Source organism: Chelonia mydas, chromosome 3 (assembly GCF_015237465.2).
Source record: "Chelonia mydas isolate rCheMyd1 chromosome 3, rCheMyd1.pri.v2, whole genome shotgun sequence".
NCBI classification, from domain to species: Eukaryota; Metazoa; Chordata; order Testudines; family Cheloniidae; genus Chelonia; species Chelonia mydas.
The window spans coordinates 154,406,398-154,422,414 of NC_057851.1; the positions used below are offsets into that span (position 1 = coordinate 154,406,398).

At 43.6% G+C, this 16,017-nt stretch overlaps 1 protein-coding gene across 1 annotated transcript in view; it reads right to left on the minus strand.

Moving 5' to 3' along the window:
• The window catches only part of CNIH3 (cornichon family AMPA receptor auxiliary protein 3), a 93,642-nt gene extending 79,887 nt beyond the window's left edge, over nucleotides 1–13,755 (minus strand). The window contains exons 1-2 of the mRNA XM_007071714.4: nucleotides 13,531–13,755; nucleotides 2,148–3,296 (exon numbers count right to left, since the gene is read on the minus strand). Coding sequence (XP_007071776.1) covers nucleotides 2,148–2,228 — 81 coding nt within the window. The 5' untranslated portion in view covers nucleotides 2,229–3,296; nucleotides 13,531–13,755. The remainder of the gene's footprint in view (nucleotides 1–2,147; nucleotides 3,297–13,530) is intronic.
• Nucleotides 13,756–16,017: the final 2,262 nt, after the last annotated feature.

Here is a 16,017-nt window from a genome sequence, read left to right on the forward strand (position 1 = left end):
TTATGGGAATAATTAAAGCTCTGTCAGGTTTTTTATATATATATGGAAGGCACATTTAAAAATTGGTGGGGGTTTAATCTTCTGTTATTCTATTACTTTCATAAACCGCTTATTTAAGTAATATTATTTGTTATCATTCTACAAGAAGAGACTTGGCTAATTTCAGTTCTATTACACTGGAGAAAACTGAGTAGTTCTACTGATTTACACCATTTCATCAGAACAATTTGGCCCAGTAGCTGCAGGTGCTCTATGTTTTTATAGAGGTAGTGCCTGTCACAAAACTTTTACAGTTTCATTAACACACAGACCCCTCGTTACTGCACCTGTATTAGGTTAGAATGATTAGGTTTCAAAAATTGTTTGGACTATATAGACATCTTTTCACTTAATATTCCTGAAATGCTTAAACAGACCTAAATTAGCAGCTCTATCCTTCCCATGTTTCATTAATAATAAATCCTAAATCCCTCTATCCTGCTCCATCAGACATCTGTTCCATAAGCTCTATATGGTGCTTTCTCCCTTTTCCAGGTTATTTTGCTTTAACCTATCTAGTCCCAGTATAGTTCTTTTATGTCATTAAAGAAATTATTAATTGTTATTAATATAGCACATCTTCATCCCAAAGGTTTCCAAAACATGTAATAATTTTAAATTGATTGACAAATTATATATAGGGTTAACTATAACTCATTACTGAAACGCACCCTCCCTTCCATCTCCCCCTCCTCCACCCCTACCTGTTTAACACCACACAGCTACACAGTTAGGACAGGATATGAAGAACCCCATATCCATAATTGCAGGAGAATTAAAAGAAGGTGGAGAAAGGGGGCAATCTCATGTTAAATAAAATCACATTTTAACACAAATTTTCTCATTTATGTAGCTAGTGGCACATCAGATTATTAAAATGGAAAAAATGGAAACAATCTAATTTACTTTTCTTTATGTTCCCCCCATTCCTCCTTTCCTGGACAATGAAAATGACTAGCACTTTACTGCCCAGTTCTCATGGATTAGCATGATCAATGGGCCCAAGCCAGACACCGAGCCATTGAGCGCCCTTGATTTCCATAAAAGCCAATGGGCTTGGAGAGTGCTCAGCACTTTACAGGATCAGGCCCAGTATTCAGGGAACATGCCTTTCAAAGATCTCCTACTGTCATTTTTAAAAAATCCTGAGGCTCTTTTCACGGGTCTTTGGCTTCCTAAAAGCTTGTTTTATACAAACCCAACTCTAGGGGCACCTTTATCCTGAGGTTGCCTCTTCAGCCGAGTTGGAATTTGGATAGGAAACAAAGGTTCGCACACCTCCTCCAGCAAAAAGTCCCAGGGGGTCTTTAGCAAGGGGTCAGGCCTTCGGCTTTACTGCTCAGCCAACAAAGGGCTGGCTCTGCCTCCGCTCATCTCCTGGCTGCGTAGCATCCCGGACAGCGCGCTGTAAATTACCCTTATCTTCAGCCAAAGGGTCCCACTTCTCCCTGTACACTGGGCAGACCTTCACTCTCAGCAGTGCCGCGGCTGGAGCGCTGTGAGCGCGGACAAGCCCCCGATTTAACTTTCCTACTCTGCAAAGTACCCGCCGCTCTCCCCCACCCTGCTCCTTTTTCCTGCCTCCCAAACTCCGACCGCTTCTGACGGCTCCGTCACGCCACGTGCGCTGAGCCCGGGGCCTCGGAACCTCCCCCAGCGCCCAGGCCAACAAAGCCAAGTCCCGCAGGCACGAAGGAAAACTGGGGGGAGGGGTGCTGTAAAGTCCCGTTTTCTTCAGCCCAAGGGTCCCACTTATCCCTCTGCCTTGGTCACCCGCTTCCTCTCTCCCCCTCTCCCCAGCTCATTGGTTGTTTCCTTCCCTTTGTCGGGAATCGTTTCTAAACGCACCCACCACCGAGGCTGGCATTTCCAGCGTTTCCTAGTTATCGCTCCTTGACCCGTCGCAGCCCCGGGGGGCGACCGGGGCTGGGGATCTGAGCTGTCTCCTGCGCTCCCAGGAGCTGAGCCGGGCCGGGGCGGCGTCTGACCTCCCTGCCCGGCAGCCAGGGGGAGATAGCGGCGCTGGGGGTGGGGGGGGGCTGCTCCTGTCCCGGGCTTTGGGGGGCTGGGCGCTGTTGGAGGGCGGGGAGGGCGTGTCGGATACTCACATGCCAGATGGCGAAGAAGATGAGGGCGGCGCACAGCACCAGGGACAGCATGTAGCAAAAGGCAGCGAAGGTGAAGGCCATGGTGAGGGGAGAACCCCCCCGCCGCCACCCCCAATCAGGCAGAGAGGACCCCGGCGCCGCAGAGGAGAGACAACCCCAGAAATTCAAGGAGGGGGTGCCTCTTCCCTGCCTCCGGGGGGAGACCCCCGCTCACTGCCGGGGCGCCCCCAAGCCCAGGAGACCCCGCTACCCCCAAAATAGAGATGGGAAAGGTTCTCACCCCCGCAAGGAAACAACAGAGAGGGGAGACTCTCCGCCCCGCTACACCCAGGCGGAGCCCGGCTTGGGAGAGCGGGGATCGGACCTCGGGAAAGGAGACCGGGAGCCAGGACAGGCAGGGAGCGGAGATTTCCCCCTCCCCGCCCCTCCAATGTCCCGGGGCCTTCCCAACGCGAGGCGGCGCTCAGCGACCCCACGGAACTAAGGGGACGGGACGGGACCCCCAAAGCAGCCGGGGGGGGGGGGCCCAAGGCAGAGGGCGAACCCGGAGCTGAGGGGGCCCCAGCGCACAGAAGAAGCCGCCGATCCGGGTGGGCGCTCTGGGGTGGGTCTCTCTGCTCCTCCCGGATCCGGACTGCGAGCGGTGCCCCCGCCGCTGCCCTCTCCTCCCGCTCCGCAGCTTTTCTCTGTTCCCCTCGGTCCCGCTCCGGCTCCGCTCCCCCGACGCTCAATCGCGCCCCCACTGGCCTCTCCTGTTACAATCCCAGACTGGGGGCGCAGGGGGACCCCCGCTCTGAGTCCCCCCGCTCAGTCCGCAGCAGCAGCTTTGAAGGAAATTCTCCACCTGCTGCTGGGTGAGGAGAAGGAGATGCGAGAGTCCTGGGATCTACTCCCCTTCTCTCCTCCTTCCCCCCGCAGCCCTGCTCCTCGCACTCCACAGCAGCGGGGACCTGGGCCCTCAGCACGGCCACCAGCATCCCCCCCTCCACCGCGTGCAGATCTCTGGAGTTTTCATAAATCCCCAGGAAACCACGTGCGTCCTGCAGGCTGCTGATTTTTCCACGATTCGTTGCTTCTCCTCTCTCCCCCTTCTCTCCCCACGACCCCTGTGTGTCTCTTCACTTCCAGGCTAGCTCAGGCTGTGGCGATCTGCAGGAGGAATGTTAATAAAACCAGACCATAAGTGAGATTTTAAATGTCTCACTAAAACATACACAGCAAAATCCACCACCCTCAGCGGGAGGTATTTTAAATAATGCTTTTAAATGATTCCCCTGAGGGCCCCTCCCTCCCGGATAAGAGGGAGCTTTGCAAAGACGATCCTGAAATAAGGAAGAATAAGGAATCCAATGATGATAATTAGAGCATGGGGCATTTTAGATGATGGAAGGCTGGGGATTCATCTGCCTTACAAAGCAATATTTTCTGTCACTGCTGCATCCTGTACTGCTGATGTGAATAGTTTATGATGCAAATAGAATAAGAACATTCCTATTAATAGGCAGCAGGTTTAAAACAAACAAAAGGAAGTATTTTTTCACACAATTCACAGTCAACCTGTAGAACTCCTTGCCAGAGAATGTTGTGAAGGCCAAGACTATAACAGCATTCGAAAAAGAACTAGAAAAGTTCATGGAGGATAGGTCCATCAATTGCTACTAGCCAGGATGGGCAGGGATGGTGTCCTTAGCCTCTGTTTGCCAGAAGCTGGGGATGGGCAACAGGGGATGGATCACTTGATAATTACCGGTTCTGTTCATTCCCTCTAGGGCACCTGGCATTGGCCAGTGTTGGAAGACAGAATACTAGGCTAGATGGACCTTTGGTCTGACCCAGTGTGGCTGTTCTTATGTTGATCACAGTAAAGGTCCCCATCCTGCATAAATGCACATGCTTATGAGCACCTGCATAAGTGTTTGCAGGGTCTGGGTCTAAGTTTTGTTCTAAGACTAGGTGTACCGCTTGTGGAGATGGGTTCCCCTTCTCCCCCATGCCATTAATGCTACACTTCAAACACTTTCCAGTGTTTCAAAATCTGAACCAGGATGTGAGCCTGAATTAGCCAGTAGGCTAACTCAAAGTGAGCTTCTTTATAGGGATGGAACAAAGCAGGGGTCTGGGACCTAGCCCCATATAATGAGTAAGGGTAATAAACGAGAAGGGTGATGGAGTGAGGTGACATTAAGGAGATCACAGAATTACTCACTTTTGGAAAATAGGTTTTTGACAGAGAGAGGGGAAGAGAAATAACATACTTCTTGAAGGCAAGATAACAGAAGTTGTTTTGGGGAGCTATATAAATGTGGAGAGGGTGGTAGCTGGGCATACAGCTATTGGGAAGGAGTTCCATCTCTAGCTACATTCTATAGCTGAAAAGGATATTTAACAAATTATTAATGTAAGAAGCAAAATTCGTAATTGCCACCATCTGGCTGGGTACTTCTTATCTACTAACTGCCTAGCCAATTGTGGGGGTCAGGGAAATACAGGAGAACCTCACAGTTACGAACACCTCAGGACTGGAGCTGTTGGTAACTCTGAAATGTTCGTAACTCTGAACAAAACATTATGGTTGTTCTTTCAAAAGTTTAGAATTGAACAGTGACTTAATACAGCTTTGAAACTTTATTATGTAGAAGAAAAAATGCTTCTTTCCCTTTATTTTTTCAATACTTTACCTTTAACACAGTACTGTACTTCCCCCCCTCGCTACCTGATTGCATACTTCTGGTTCCAAACGAGGTGTGTGGTTGACTGGTCGGTTCATAACTCTGGTGTTCCTAACTCTGAGGTTCTAATGTATCCATCTGGTCCAATCCTTGCTTCTCTGAACCTTATGTAAATTTAAGACCATGTTCAAGAAGAAGGAGAGGTATTTGCCTTTGATGGCATTTACCCCTCTTTGGGTACTACTAAGCCATCCCTGCCATGGTTATTTCTTATCTGTCAAAGGTGCTTCAAGAGCATTCCTCCTTTTCCCCCCACTTTGGAATGCATCCATTTATACAAAATGGCAGGTATTTTCAAAACCGTTTCTGGAGAAGATCCTCTGGATCCTCTGAGAAGGGGTTGTTTTAACAGTACTTTGAAATCCATGGCTGGAAGATGCTATATAAATCCAAAGCACTTTACAAGACATGAAAGGACTACTGCTCCTAACACTACATCCATCCATTTCTAGAAAAGGAAACTGAGTGATAGAGCTGTTTACTAATTTGCCCAGGGTCACTTAGCAGAAGCCAAATTCATCCCTGATGCACAGAGGGCATAACTACATTAAAGCCAAGCCAAATATAGACTCTTCTTCTTCGTCAAGTGTTTACAGATATATAATTTCCTTTCTTCTTCAAAATGAAGAGGTTTTATTTTTAACTAATGTACACTTTTGACTCATGGAAACAGAACTGACTTGAATCCAGTGCCAACGCCAGTAATTAAAAAACAGGCCTAGTATGGCTAGCTAGAAGCAATGTTTTATAATATAGAGTCTCAGTAAAGTACTTGTGATTTGATGATTTCATTAAGTAGGGCAAGTTGCTGCAAATGATAATGGGCTTTACAGTTATGCTCGGCTGCAGTAAAATTTTACATTGCAATACTTTGACCTTTTTATCCTTTTGTATCTAAAGGCCATTTCCCCCTGAAATGTAGCACTGTCTTTAGAAATTAAAGGGTTTATTAATAACAGCACATTTTGAAAAGAGGCTGTAAATAGATTGCAGAACAATAGGTCTTTGTTTAAAAAAAACCCTCATACTTTGTATTGTGTCACGGTTCCTCCAACACCTGAATATTTATCATCCACTTTAGCACTGATTAAAGAACAGCTGATGCCTCATAGCAAGCCTAGGGAAAACATTTTGTTCTGAAGCAATTCTGCAAATACATACATTACTGTGGTAAAGAACCATACAAGACATTAGATCTCATTCAGGCTTTCTTCCTGTTACTGCAGGATTGTTCCCCACAGTATATGGTATAGTATATTGTCAAATTTATTATTATTGCCACCATCATCATTTGTGTGCCAGCCACGCACTCAGGGCACATGACCAAAGAAATAGGGTTTCCACTACTTCTCTTTGGAGACTGCTCCACAGTCAAATACCTCCTGTGATAACAAAGTTTTTCCTGGTTTCAGAGTAGCAGCTGTGTTTGTCTGTATCCACAAAAAGAAAAGGAGTACTTGTGGCACCTTAGAGACTAACAAATTTATTTGAGCATAAGCTTTCGTGAGCTACAGCTCACTTCATCGGATGCATGTAGTGCATAATATAGTGGGGAGATTTTATATACACAGAGAACATGAAACAATGGGTGTTACAATACACACTGTAATGAGAGTGATCAGGTAAGGTGAGCTATTATCAGCAGGAGAGAAGAAAAAAAAACAAAAACAAAAAAAAACCTTTTGTAGTGATAATCAAGGTGGGCCATTTCCAGCAGTTGACAAGAACGTGTGAGGAACAGTGTGGGAGAGTGTGGGGGAAATAAACATGGGGGCATAATTTTACTTTGTGTAATGACCCATCCACTCCCAGTCTCTATTCAAGCCTAAGTTAATGGTGTCCAGTTTGCAAATTAATTCCAATTCAGCAGTCTCTCGTTGGAGTCTGTTTTTGAAGTTTTTTTGTTGAAGAATTGCCGCTTTTAGATCTGCAATCGAGTGACCAGAGAGACTGAAGTGTTCTCCGACTGGTTTCTGAGTGTTATAATTCTTGACGTCTGATTTGTGTTCGTTTATTCTTTTACACAGAGACTGCCCGGTTTGGCGTACATGGCAGAGGGGCATTGCTGGCACATGATTTTTCCTGATAGTCATCTCAAATATATATTGCACATTAGTTGGCCATGTGGCAAAAAGGGGCAGGAGAGGCTGAATGGTGTAGCAGTATGGTCCCCGCTAGAAGTCAGTGGCCAGGGTGACTGCCCTGCTCAACTGCCCCTAGAACCAGCCCTGAGTCATTGGCTAACCACAAGGGGTTCTGACAGGACAGGCCAAAATTATTCTGGTCAGCCAGGGGAAAAACAAGCACAGTTTCCCACCTTTCACTGAAGGCATACAGCCCCCATTCATCAAAGTGTTAAGATTTGGAGGCCAGTTCATCCAAGTTCAGCAATAAGTCGAACAGGAGAATGAATTATTAAAAATGTCTTCCTTAGCGCCATCTCCCTAGGACACTCCATACCTTTCTCACAGATTGACTCCCTGTTGCCAGGTCCCATTCATTTGTTGCCTCCAAACTGCACTGCTGTAATTCACTATATCTGAAGTTGAATGTGAAAACAATGTAAAGGCTTCAGATGGTACAAAATGTGGCTTTCCACCTCCTCCATGGTTTAGGCCACTGTGAACCCATCAAGCCTGTACTCTGGTCCCTCCAATGGCTCCCAGTGTGGTTCTAAAAAAATTAAATGGTAGCTTAGGTACAAGTGATCATGACTTGATCACATTTATCAAGTGTAAGCAGAATAAAGTCCAGACCAGTAATATATATACTTGGTTTTAATATGCTGACAAGTTATAGCAGTTTAGCTATGTCTCTCAGGGGTGTGAAAAATCCACACCCCTGAGAGACATACGGAAGCTAACCTAATGTCCAGTGCTAGGTCGATGGAAGAATTCTGACAAGCTACTGCTCTTGGGGGGGTGGATTACCTATGCCGAAGAGAGAATGGGTTCTTCTGTCAGCATACGTAGCATCTACACTGAAGTGCTGTAGTGTTTCAAGTGTAGACAAGCCCAGAATGCTACGGGATTCAGTTTGGAAAAATGTAAGTGGTGGTATGCTCCTAAATTCTGTCCACAAACCAAACTCAGACCACTCATGATTCCAAATTGAAATGCCACACACATTAGATTGAGCAGATCTTCATAATAGGATTGTCCCCTCTTTCTTATGAGTATTGATAACACTGAAATAGTTACAGTTGATATTTAAATTGCCACCATCATTGGGCATTAGTGTTAAAACTCATACAAATGAATGGAAGCATTTCATACCTCAGAGTTATTCTTTTAGACTGTGTGCGGACTCAAGCAGAAATCTCTGCATCAGTTCATGTTCAATTTACTTATGGAAGGTTATCTTTGCAACCAAAAAGCCGAGAGACTTTTTATTTTAAATGAAAGCTTAGATTCTGAAGCACAAGGTGCCAGCCCTGAAAAAAGTGGCAGCTCACGAAGCCAATGTCAATGATATCATTTGATCTCTGCTTCCAGCTGCAAAAATGCCCTATTCCACTGACTGTTGGCAAGGATACTCGGCCCATCCTCAGTCATTTGGACTAACCACAGCCATTTACAATTTCATGAGCTCTAAGCTCGATTACTGCAATGCACTGTACTTTGGAGCAAAAGAACTCTAATCTTGGGAAAAGATCCACATATTGTACAATGCAGCAGCCTGCCCATGTAGCAATACAGGAATCTTCAGAGAATTTAGATGTCAAACTCTAACAAATCTCTGTCGAGCATGTGTGAATTAAGATTTTCCAAAGACTTACAACTTGGGCAATTTGCAGTAGTTTTTCACGGGAACAGCAAAGGCACAAGGCAGCCCCTCTGCCTTAAAGACCTGCTCCAAAGCTCGGAGGCACTAGAGCACCTCAACAAAACAGCTGCAGGAATTTTTTTATTTGGGCAAAACACCACATATTTCTTAATGTTGTTTTAGGAAATAGTGGAACGATCCTTTCCTGAAACTTTCCAAAACATTCAACCAAAGGCAGAAACTCAGCATGGAAAATTTCAGTCCAAACAGTTAAAGTTTGGCAAAATTATAAGGAACTGAAAACAGGGTCTTATAAGGGGAAATGTTGGGCAATGTTAACTATAGTTGGAACTAAGATCTATGCCTATGATCAATGCATGGGAATTTTACATACATAACTCTCACTAATCTCTATTAAGTCTTGTTAACATTAAATGGAATTTTTGAGTGCAAATCTTTGCATAGCAACATAAGCATTTATCTTATCAGTGGTTGAATTCCACAAAGAAGCTAAGAATAAAACAATTAACCTTCTGTGGGGACTGTCTATATAAGTAACACAAAAGAAATCTTTCCCCGGACAGTCATTAAAGATCCTGCTGTGCCGTCCACACTAATAAGGTAACTTGCTTAAGATATTCATTTGTCTAAGCTTTGAAATGAAGGCTCTGGGCCAAGTTCAGCACAGAAGAAATTCAGCAGATTTTAATGGTGTTGTGTTGTCTTTTTTTCCCCCTCTAAGTTGTCTTCCAACTCTAAGAGCTCTAAGGACCACTTCCCCCTTGAAAGCCTGTGTCCTAAACCATGACACCACCATTCCAGCCAGATGACTGAACAAAGCAGATTATGATGTCCTTCAGCAGTTCTCCTAATCAGATGGAGAAGAGGCTATTTGAATGAATAGCACTTCCTCTCTTTCCTAGATGGAGAGTGTTATCACAGCTGCACTCCTAGTTCCTGGCTGGCCAACGAACAGCAAATTGGTGCAGTAAATCAAACCTGATCATTGGTGCTATAGTATAAAGCAATAGAAGTGACTACCAGGCTGGCCTGGGTATTCTAAAAGAATGATTTGTTAGAAGTGTTTAGCATGCATGAATGAGCAAACTAACATGTATATATAAATATTTTAAATTATGAAAATGTTTATTCAGAAAATGTGTTTTGCAGTTTGATGCACACAGTGTTGCTAAGCTTTGTTTTAAGATGGTCATCTGCCAAAAACAGGATCTGTATAAGGTTGCGACTCTGCATTTAATTCAAGATTGTCCAAATTAACACAAACAGACTAATGAAATGGACTATTCTCCTTGTACCAGTAAGCGACAAAATCTCAAATTGGAACACCTTTGAATTTTAGGGTGTTGGCTCTGTAGATTAGAAATCAATCCCACACCTATAGTTTTGGCCCTAAATCAATGCAGCCAAAATCCCTTTTAAAAACCATAATAGGAAGTGGCAATATCTGCAATATTGTTATCATGTAAGATGCAGCACTTTGGACTATTACTGCTTATTTAAAAATACAGTTTTATGAGAATGGCCATGCCCATACATAACTCATATTTTAAATGTAGATCTTGGACACACTAGCCACTCTCTTTATAATACTATAGAAAATATTTCTGAGCTGGGTGCAGCCCTGGGGTCTGTAATGATTTCTGTGATTTTACTCTGTACTTATGCAGCACCTAGTACAATGGGGTCACATTCCCTGCTGGATTTTCTAGGCACTGCTGTAATATAAATAAAGAAATTCTTTTCTTTCTTTGTGCTTCTTCTTTTTCTGTCTGTTGCCTCAAAAGACTCTCCCCACAAAAGATAAATATGAGCCTGAACCACAATACCAAATCTAAACCATCACCATGGAAACATTGGAGAAGTTTGGATCTGGATCTTTATAAATATTCAGCTACTCAGAAAAAACAAAATATAACACTGTGATGACATGCTCAGGACACCCAGAACTGTGAGCCACTGCATTACCACTCTGCCTAAGCAGCTTTGCTACTGCTAAGTTGTGTGTCTGCTCCCTGACACTCCAGCCTGTCTGCCTTGCCAGCAAACTCTTCGAGACTGTCAGTCTAAACCTTGCTTTGCAGGTAACAGTGAACCCCATTTCCCAAAGACATTTCTCTGTAGTGTCCAGTCTCTCTCACTGGACACTCACAGAAATTAAGAAAAAAGAAAAGGAGTACTTGTGGCACCTTAGAGACTAACCAATTTATTTGAGCATAAGCTTTCGTGAGCTACAGCTCACTTCATCGGATGCATACTGTGGAAAACACAGAAGATGTTTTTATACATACAAACCATGAAAAAATGGGTGTTTATCACTACAAAAGGTTCTCTCTCCCCCTACCCTACTCTCCTGCTGGTAATAGCTTATCTAAAGTGATCACTCTCCTTACAATGTGTATGATAATCAAGGTGGGCCATTTCCAGTACAAATCCAGGGTTTAACAAGAAGGTCTGAGGAACAGCGGGGCGGGAGGGGGGAGGAATAAACAAGGGGAAATAGGCTTAAATAGAGACTGGGAATGGTTGAGTCATTATAAAAAGTAACCTATTTCCCCTTGTTTATTCCTCCCCCCGCCCCACTGTTCCTCAGACGTTCTTGTTAAACCCTGGATTTGTGCTGGAAATGGCCCACCTTGATTATCATACACATTGTAAGGAGAGTGATCACTTTAGATAAGCTATTACCAGCAGGAGAGTAGGGTGGGGGGAGAGAAAACCTTTTGTAGTGATAAACACCCATTTTTTCATGGTTTGTGTGTATAAAAACATCTTCTGTGTTTTCCACAGTATGCATCTGATGAAGTGAGCTGTAGCTCACGAAAGCTTATGCTCAAATAAATTGGTTAGTCTCTAAGGTGCCACAAGTACTCCTTTTCTTTTTGTGAATACAGACTAACACGGCTGTTACTCTGAAACCTGTCACAGAAATTAAGGTTGTTGCTTCCAGACAGAGCACACATCAGCATGAAGCGAAGAGTAAATCTTCACCTAGTATACAGCACTGAGATGATTTTGTAATAAAACAAGAATAAGTTTATTAATAAAGAAGAGAAATTTAAGTGATACTAAGCAAGATGAAAAGAAACAGGTATGGTTACAAATAAAACAAAACATGGTATCTAGTCACTAAAACTTAATTTTAGCACGTTAAAAACTTTGCCTAAGCAATTTTCTACTTACATTAGGTTACCAGGATCCCTAGCTCTTCAGATTAGGGCAGTGGCCCTCAACCTATCCAGACTACTGTACCCCTTTCAGGAGTCTGATTTGTCTTGCGTAACTCCAAGTTTCACCTCACTTAAAAGCTACTTGCTTATAAAATCAGACATAAAGATATAAAGCGTCACAGCACACTATTACTGAAACATTGCTTACTTTCTCATTTTTAACCTTATAATTATAAAATAAATCAGTTGGAATATAAATATTGTATTTACATTTCAGTGTATAGTATATAGAGCAATATAAATAAGTTATTGTCTGTATGAAATTTTTGTTTGCACTGACTTCGCTAGTGCTTTTTATGTAGCCTACTGTAAAACTAGGCAAATATATAGCTGAGTTGATGTACCCCTGGAAGACCTCTGCATGCCCGCAGAGGTACACGTACCCCTTGTTGAGAACCACGGGATTAGGGGATTCAGCTTTCACAGGCTCACAGGATGCTGTTCCCTATATCCCCTAAGTGGTGGATCACTAAAGGGTCTCTTTACTCTCCTTATATTACTCAGAGTCCATTGTCTCTGTCGCAAGAGAAGGCAGGCTTTCTGGGAGGCAGATTCTGTTCCCAGGAGTGATTGTTAAATGGTCTTCTCCCCTGCTTGTTTAACTTGATGGCTTTGTTTACCTTATATGTAAAGGTTTCAGAGTAGCAGCCGTGTTAGTCTGTATCTGCAAAAAGAAAAGGAGTACTTGTGGCACCTTAGAGACTAACAAATTTATTTGAGCATAAGCTTTCGTGAGCTACAGCGCACTGCATCAGATGAAGTGAGCTGTAGCTCACGAAAGCTTATGCTCAGATAAATTTGTTAGTCTCTAAGGTGCCACAAGTACTCCTTTTCTTTTTGCTTATATGTAAAAGTACTTTCATTGTCCCCTGGCTTACAAAGCTTGACCCAGACAGACGAATCCCCATTCCTTTGTCTAAGCCAAACTCATTTATCAAGTCAGTCCCCCAAAACGAACATATTTCCAACACACATACATAACTCTTTACATACTATCTGTAAATACACCATATTGGTCACAGTATTCATGACCAGTGTGCTACCAGTTTACATTGGATACATTACATGACACCTTTGAGGCATATAGTATGACAACAGCGTGTTGGACAATGAGTGTGTCAGGCCTGGGTGTGAGTTACAGTTTTGGGTGACCTCTGCCAGCTGGCATTGAGGAGCACCTGGGATCACACCTTCCTCTTACAATACTGCAAGAGGTTCAGCCACTGGCTGAACTGTAGGCAGCAGGTCAAAACCCTCTTCCCTGACTGGGAGTGTAGTGGTCCCTCCTGGTCAGGCTCAGAGGGAGGCCACTCTGCCTCTCTGTGTCAGGCAGCCAAATCATCATTAATTAGTAGTCTATAGGCCCTGTGTGGGGCTGAGTAACTAGAAGTCTTTAGCCTAGTCTCCTGGCTCTGGCAGACAACACACACAGTCAAGGCCCACTGCCTCGTGTCTGGGGCAAGCCACAAACAAGGCTCAGCTCTTCCAGCCTAGGGTGAGCTGGCCACTACCCCAAGGTTGGGGTTGTCAGCGGGGGACCTGGGCCCACCCTACTTCACCAGCTTTTAGATCAGGGCCCTAACAGTGGCGGGTGGTCTCACCACCAGTCCAGCAAGAATCCCACAAAAAACCCTGACTCACTTCCCGGCAGCACAACCGGACTAATGTCTTGTTCCTCTGGACTACCTCCTACCATCCTCCATTGGCATGGCTCCATAGTCTGCGAGTCCTCAGTCTCTTCCATGTAAACGTCAGAGAGCAGTGCCAGCAGCTCTCTCCACACTCGGTCTTCTCCATGGGCAGGGCACTATACTGCTGGCAGCAAGCCCAGAATCCTGCAGCAGGCTAGAGACATCTGGCTCCCACTTCACTGAGCTGAAGAGCCCGCCTCTTATACTTCTTGTCCCACCCCTCTGCTTCCAGCACAGGGGACGAAGCCAGCATGGCTCCTACCACCAAAAGGAGTGCAGTGGTCCCTCCCGGTCAGGCTCAGAAGGAGAAAACTTGTTTCTCCCTTTGTTTGATCACAAACTTTAAAGCATACTATTAGTAGGTATCCATAACTCCTTATATAGTGTTAATACATACATTGCACAATGGTATTAATCACCAGTGTGTCATTAGTTTCATAAAAGACCTTACTTGACACACTTGTGTACTACAAAATATTGTATAGAGTCAGTTGATTCAATTGCTTATTCTTTGGGGTTCAGCCCCTTGGTTCTCCCTCTCAGGAGTCTGGATGCTAATTGTCACAAACACAAAGAAAGGCTAATAGAAACAGTGACTGTGATGTATCAAAACAAAAAAATGTGCCCTTCATAATGCTTTTTATTAAGAAAATACAAAGTATTTCATACATGTTCTGTTGCTTTCTTTCCTTGTTCCGTATTGTTTTCATCTCTCATTCTTGTGTCATTCCTATTTCATCCCTATTATCCCTGGTATTCATCAGTAACGGCAAAGGCAAGATTTATCTGCTTTTTTTAGACTGGTTCCCACTTTCATTTGTGAGACACAAGAAGCTCAGCAATAATAAGTGTCAGCTGTTTCATCCTGTTCTCTCTGTTTCATCCTCTTCTCTCCCAATGTACCCATCTTACTTCGTTTCCTGGAGACATGATACTTGTCACTTAGATCTCTGAAGCAATTGTTTACTGGAGATCAATGAAATATAATGTCAAGAGATTACTGGAGAAATGGAAGAGCTAAATGTGATCTTAACTAATCATATCATGGGATGAGAATAATGACGTGTCAAATTGAGATAGCTGAACAGTCAATAACAAAATACCATGACTCACAAGAACGTCAAATATATTTTTTCCACTGAGAACTGCACAAAGAAACACTATTTTGCAATACAATATTATTTAGTTCTTTTAAAGGGAAACATTGAGCCAGATTGTTATCTAATTTATACCAGTTTTGCATTGATATAATGCTGATGACATCAGTGGAGTTATTTGATTTAGACAGGTGTAAGTAAGATCAGAATCCATCCCAATATATATATTATGGGCCTGGTCCTATGAATTATTGGGCTACAAAGTAGCTATGAAATAGTATGAAGGAGCATGTGATTGGAGTGGGTTTCTACTTATCTCCCATACCATATATTAGAGGAGACTGCTCTCAATTGCATTTTAAATCAATCCTCAAAACAATATCAGCTCAGAGCTACATATACTTTCATAGGGTGATTCTGTCCTTGTAAGCTTTACGTGCTGCAATAGTATCTCAATGACTAGCCAGATTTTTTTTTTCCAGAATTAATTTCAGTGGCAACTTGTAATGCCATGCTCTTGAGTCATTGGCAGTGTGGGGGTTGAACCTTGGACTTCTCAATTTAAATGCACAAACCTCTACTGTCTGAGCAAAAAGATTCAGCTGTGCTAGCCAAGGCTGCAGCAGGGCTCACCAACCTCTAGCTGTGGCCCAGGCACCAGCAGAGTGAGATACCATACCTTTGCTCCCTTTTCCTATCTATTTACTGCAGATAGTCTATGTCATAAATATAAAGGGAAGGGTAAACCCCTTTAAAATCCCTCCTGGCCAGAGGAAAAATCCTCTCACCTGTAAAGGGCTAAGAAGCTAAAGGTAACCTTGCTGGCACCTGACCAAAATGACCAATGAGGAGACAAGACACTTTCAAAAGCTGGGAGGAGGGAGAGAAACAAAGGGTCTGTGTCTGTCTGTCTGCTGCTGCTTTTGCCAGGGACAGAACAGGAATGGAGTCTTAGAACTTTTAGTAAGTAATCTAGCTAGGTATGTGTTAGATTATGATTTCTTTAAATGGCTGAGAAAAGAACTGTGCTGAATAGAATGGACTATCCCTGTCTGTGTGTCTTTTTTGTAACTTAAGGTTTTGCCTAGAAGGATTCTCTATGTTTTTAATCTAATTACCATGTAAGGTATCTACCATCTGGATTTTATAGAGGTGATTGATTCCTTTACTTCTATTAAAAGTCTTCTTGTAAAAAAACTGAATGCTTTTTCATTGTTCTAAGATCCAAGGGTTTCGGTCTGTGGTCACCTATGCAAATTGGTGAGGATTTTTACCAAACCTTCCCCAGGAAGTGGGGTGCAAGGTTTGGGAGGATTTTGGGGGGAAAGATGTGTCCAAAC